General features: G+C 41.9%; 1 protein-coding gene across 1 annotated transcript; it reads right to left on the reverse strand.

The window, feature by feature from the left end:
- Positions 1-240: 240 nt before the first annotated feature.
- Positions 241-4,175, reverse strand: LOC136706636 (uncharacterized). The gene is made up of 2 exons (XM_066680234.1): positions 4,165-4,175; positions 241-2,157 (listed from the first exon to the last, which is right to left on the reverse strand). Exons 1-2 carry the CDS (start codon positions 4,173-4,175, stop codon positions 1,386-1,388), a joined length of 783 nt encoding a protein of 260 aa, XP_066536331.1. The 3' UTR covers positions 241-1,385.
- Between the last annotated feature and the right edge of the window lie 2,090 nt (positions 4,176-6,265).

A 6,265-nucleotide genomic window follows, 5' to 3' on the forward strand; every position in this document is an offset into this window, starting at 1 on the left:
AGGATGGATTTGATCCTGTGGCTAGAGTTTGTTGTCTAATATTCTCAATTTTATTATTAATTCTTTTTTTTTTGTAATTGTAATTCTAGAAAACACACTAAACAGTGCTCTCTGATTATTTTTATTATGGGAGATCAGCGAGGCCAGATATGCTGAGCGAGCTTTAGTGAGGGCATTTCTATACTCTATAAGGCTGTCCTTCCAGGCAGAATGGAACACTTCAAGCTTGGTTGATCGCCATTTCCGCTCTAGTTTTCGTAATGTTTGTTTTAAAGTACGGGTCTTATCGTTATACCATGGTGCGAGCTTTTTCTGTCTTATACTTTTATGTTTAAGTGGTGCTACCTTTTCTAAAGTAGATCGACAGGTATTTTCTAGGTAATCAGTTAGTACATCTAGGTCCATTGGGTCTGATGGAGTTGGAACTGGGGTCGATAGTTCTGGTAGGTTTTCTATAAATTGTAGGGCGGTAGATGGTTTTATTATACGCCTTGTAGAATAGCGAGGGTTCTTACATATATTATGGATAAAACGTAGCTCATATGAAATTAAGTAATGATCGGAGATTGCTGCGGATTGCAGTAAGATATTAATTTTGTCAATGTTAAGACCTAGTGTCAGAACTAAGTCTAAAGTGTGGCTGCAGTAGTGTGTAGGCCCTGTTACATTTTGAGTAATACCAATAGAGTCTAAGATTGAGGTAAATGCCTTTTTTAGTGGGTCACTTTCCTTCTCAAAATGGATATTGAAATCTCCTACAATTATAACTTTATGATTGCACACCGCTAGGTTTGTAGCAAAATCGCTGAATTCTTTCAGAAATTCTAAGTAAGGCCCTGGTGGTCTGTAAATGTTGCATAATAAAAATGCGTCCTTTTTTGTGACCGGATTTGTAATAATAATGGAGAGAACCTCAAAAGAAGAGAAGGTGTCGCATTGTTTAAGACTAATTTATAGGGTATTTTGGTAAATTACACATACTCCACCTCCTTTGCCTGATATTCTTGGGCTATGTGCATAATTATAGCCTAGGGGGTGGCTTCATTTAGTGCTAAATATTCATTTGGTTTAACCCACGTTTCCGTGAGACAGAAAACATTGAATTTATGATCACTTATAATATCATTTACGATGAGTGCTTTTGAGTTTAGTGATCTTATGTTGAGTAACCCAAATTTTAGTTCTGAGGTGTTGCTGCTAGGTGTTGTGTATGATTTAATATTGATTAGGTTGCTGAAACAGGCTGATTTTGTTTTTCTACTTTTACATTTAGTTCGGGGGAAAGACACAGTCTCAATACAGTTGAACCTGGGTGACGTCTCAAGACAGTTCGCAGACGGTCGGTTTAGCCTGTCTGTCTGCGGCCTGGTCCCGGCTCTGGATTGTCAGCAGCTATCTACACTACTCTGCTGACTAACTAAAAGACTATGTGCTATACTGCAAGAAAGTAAGGCAGCACCCTCCCGCGTGGGGTGGATACCATCCCTACCTATAAGACCAGGCTTGCCCTCAAAACGTAACCAATTGTCTATAAAGCCCACTTGATTTTCGGAACACCACTTGGACATCCAGCAGTTTAACGCCGAAAGTCTGCTGTAAGCTTTGTCGCCACGCCGCATTGGTATGGGGCCAGAGCAGATTACGGCATCGGACATCGTCTGGGCCCGTTTAATCACCTCTGTAATATTACCCTTAGTTACCTCAGACTGCCGCAGACGAATATCATTGGCCCCTACATGAATGACTATCTTCGAATATCTCCTATTAGCTAACAGTCTAAGGTTGCCACTAATATCCGGCGCTCTGGCTCCCGATAAACAGCTAACTGTTACTGCCGGCGCCCCTAAAGGAGTAGCTAATTTCACGTGCCGAACAATAGAGTCTCCTATAACCAGAGCACTCTTAACAGGCTCCTCAGCGGGTGCTTCGCTGAGCAGGGCAAACCTGTTTGACACGCGAATCGGAGGAGCGTGGTGTCCCGGTGGGCTAGCTTTGGCCTCAGCGTTAGCATCAGCCTTAGCTTTCCGGCTATGACGCCGAGACGTCACCCATTCACCCCGCTGTGAGGGCTCTAACGCCGGAGTCGTGGGGGTGCTAACTCTCCCTAAGGCACCCGGAGTTGCTAACACTGAATCTCGCTGTTTATCCCTCAACAATAATAAGCTCCGGATGCTTATTATTATTATTATCCGGATGCACTTCTAGCTGGTCCACTTTATCCACCAGAGAGCTAACTAGCTGACACTTACTACAAATACAACCACTATATTTATCGCTAGAGGTGGAAAAGGGCGTTAAACTAAACATGCCACACTCTGAACAGGCAAAACAGCCAGTAGTAGCCATGGAATTGCAGGTACTTACCGCTTTTAGTGAATTTTAGTAACTTACACCAAGAACGTTACTCCAGGGTCCGGTGGCAGTTTTAGTGCCTCTGTAATGAATATTCCTGCGGAGACAATCTAAAAGATAGATCTATGGATGGTTAGTAGGTTATAAAAACAGATATAAATATAGAAATAACAATGGAAACGAGTAAACAGGAAAACCCGAGCGATCAAAACAGCTTCCAAACGGGTACAGAAACAGCCAAACGGGTTGCCAGATCTCCACTGAATCCACAGCAACTCTGTAACTCTGGGCGAATCTCATCCACTCCTGGAGCTTTGCCACTGCGAAGCTTTTTCGCCACCTCAGTGATTCAGCCAAGGAAATGGAATCCGACCCCCCCCCCCCCCCCCCAGACACTTCTGGCCCTACCTCCTGCACAGGAGCCATGTCCCTTGGGTTAAGGAGTTCCTCAAAGTGCTCCTTCCAACGCCCGACAATACGCTCAGTCGAGTTCAGAGTTTCACCATCCTTGCTGAGGACAGCTTGGACAGTGTCCCCCCTCCCCCTCCTGAGCTGTCGAAGTGTTTTCCAGAACCACTTTGAGGCCGCCCGGAAGTCATTCTCCATGGCCTCTCTAAACTCCTCCCATGCTCCGGATTTTGCTTCAGCAACTGCCACAGCTGCAGCCTTTTTTGCCTGCCGGTACCCATCTGCAGAATCGGAAGTTCCCCGAGCTCGAAAAGCCTCCTTCTTCCGCTTGACAGCTTCCCTCACTCCTGGTGTCCACCAACGGGTTCTTGGGTTGCCGCCATAACAGGCACCGACAAGCTTTTGACCACAGCTGCATGCAGCCGCTTCCACGATGGAGGTCCGGAACAGTGTCCATTCCGACTCCATTCCCCCTACCTCCTCCGGAACATGTGAGAAGTTCTCTCGGAGGTGAGAGTTGAAATCCATCCGGACAGAGTCATCTGCCAGCTTTTCCCAGCACACCCTCACTATACGTTTGGGTTTACCAGGTCTGTCCAGCAGCTTTCCCCGCCATCGGATCCAACTCACCACCAGATGGTGATCGGTTGACAGCTCAGCCCCTCTCTTTACCCGAGTGTCCAAAACATACGGCCTCAGGTCAGAAGACACAACCACAAAGTCGATCATTGACCTTTGGCCCAGCGTGCTCTGGTACCAAGTACACTTATGAGCAATCTTATGTTCGAACATGGTGTTCGTCATGGACAAACCATGGCTAGCACAGAAGTCCGACAACATCACACCACTCGGGTTTAGATCAGGCAGTCCATTCCTCCCAATCACTCCTCTCCAGGTTTCCCAGTCATTGCCAACGTGAGCATTGAAGTAAAACAATAGAGTCAGTGCATGGAATCCCCTCTAGAACTCCAGTCACTGCCTCCAGGAAGGCTGAATACTCTGAGCTGCTGTTCAGTGCATACGCACACACGACAGTCAAAGTTTTCCTCTCTGCATGCCGGAGCCGCATTGAGGCGACCCTCTCGTTTACTGGGACAAACTCCAGTTGTACAGGTGCCAGCCGGGGACTTGTGAGACAATTTGTACATTAAGAACATTTTGAAAGATTGCAAAAACAGGAAGATTGTCACTTATGTCATTTATGAGCAATCCACTTACTATTGGACCAATTCTGTTTGTAAATATGTTGTCAATCAATGTAGCAGTGTTTGTGGTTATTCTAGTTGGTTTTATGATTACAGAAAATAGGTTGTTGGTGTACATTGTACTGATAAAGTCTGTTGTTGTTCTATGTCCATTTGGGTTTAACAAATCAATATTAAAATCACCACATACAATTTGTACCTTTTTGTCATTGTCGATCATCCCAGCAATTTTGTCATTGAATGTTTCTGTACAAGTTCCTGGGGGTCTGTATACACAACTGACACCGCAATGACATTGAACTTGAATTTACTCAAATACTCTTTGATTTTAGGGAAGTTTCTATTGAGGCTTCTACTATTAAAATGTATTATTGATAATGCACCTTCCATATTCACATTATTATTAAATTGTTCTTTTGTGTAATACTCACAGTTATAGTTGATGTTATTGTAGAAGTGGGTTTCAGGATCAATATCTTTTCCGAACTCATATTTTTTTTTATTCTGTGTGGTCAAATGTTTTAAAATTCATATGTTCATACTTGCTATATTGTGTACTACATAACTCATCACACACACACATCCCATTATTATATATGAAATCATCATCATCAAAGTCTTTGAACATGAATGAATAATCCTTGTTAGAATCTACCATTTGATTGAGTCTAGTTCCTGTATAATACACATACAACCCGTATTACTCAACTCTACAATCATCAACATCTCCAAAAATATTGCAGTATATAATGACAAACATGCAGGGTTTTATAATTACTTATTTATATGGGTTTAAGTCTTTCAGTTCTCTTATCATAATTACTTTGGCTTCTTCTGGTGTTCCATTCAGTCGAATCATTACTTTACAGTTCCTGGTCCATGTTGCCTGTACTTTTTGTTGTTTTTTGAGGATGCGTGCTTGTCTTGCAATTTCTGCATTTTTTTGGGTAAGATGCTCATTTAGGTATACTATTTCTTATTCACAAAACGAACTATGATGGCAGGCTTGCTTTTGCTGTCTTTTCGGGGTAAGGAATGGCAAACTAATATGTTGCTACTTTTAATATTTATATTTTTGTTTTCAAAAAATGTTATGACTTGCCATTTGAGTGTTTTTAGTTCCTCTGTTGAGACATCCTCACCTTCTTTGCGCTCCGCTGTACTGGCGTATGTTCTATGTGTAGTCTCTAATCCACTTATAATTACGTCTTCCATCCTACTGTACTGTTCAAGGTCATCAATTCTCTTTTCAAGTCCAACAATTAATCTATCTTTTTCTTTCACAAGGATCTTAAGTTGTTTAACTTCCTCCATTAAATCAAGCAGTTTAGTCTGCTGCTTAAACACTTTGCTTAATTCTTCTGACATGAAGCTTAGAAATGTTCTGATCTCCTCCATCTCCTCCTCTGATACATTAACTTTCTTTGGTGGCATGTTGTCCAGTTGCTTTTTTTTTTCCCTGTGATAATGTTAATTAGAACAGCCTAGTGAGCGTAGCAGCCTAGCAACACAATGAAACGCAGCACAATGCAGCTTGGACTTAACGTAGTTAGCGTAGGGCCTCAGCGGTCCCACTCAGCCTGCATGCAGCGTAGATGGCGTAGTGTCCTAGCTCCGTGAAGAAGTCCAGCATAGATTATGTTGTCCAGTTTATGTAGTCCAGCGTAGTTTGTGTAGCAGGTCAGCAAACTTGTAAACTGTAAGTAAAATTAAATGTAGGTGATAATTATATCCTGCAGTGGGTTGACAGAGTTAAACCCACATATTTACCACAAAACCAAAGGATAATTTTGTTGTAAAAAATAAGAATAAAATGTGAATTATTATTATTTATTTTTCGCATGAACATGTGTTTATTTACTCAGCAGTTTATGTTATTCCTCAGCGAAAGTTAAACTAACAACCAAGAGGTAGCGATATTTCAACATTTATCACAGTTCTAGACTGTATCTGCATCTGCATCTATGCCAGTGTGGAATAAACCAAAAGACACACAGACAAAAAACAGTTTGCTTGGTCTGTTATTGTTGGTGGAAGATTCACGATGGACTGCTTTTCCAGAAGAACTTTTCTGAGAACTCTGTTTATACTTATTGTGTGCTGTTTAGGTAACGTATAGTCTCCATTAATTAACACCTGCTTTACTGTTCATGAGTGCAGTTTTGTAAGGAGAAAAACACTAATACAGTTAAATATCTTCACAGAATGCAGAGGAAAAGACACTGTTTTTCAGCAAAAAAGACAGCAGTGGGCATCTGAAAGAGAGACAATAATTTTACACTGTGAATACAACAACACCA

This window comes from Hoplias malabaricus, chromosome 9, assembly GCF_029633855.1.
Source record: "Hoplias malabaricus isolate fHopMal1 chromosome 9, fHopMal1.hap1, whole genome shotgun sequence".
Lineage (NCBI taxonomy): Eukaryota > Metazoa > Chordata > Actinopteri > Characiformes > Erythrinidae > Hoplias > Hoplias malabaricus.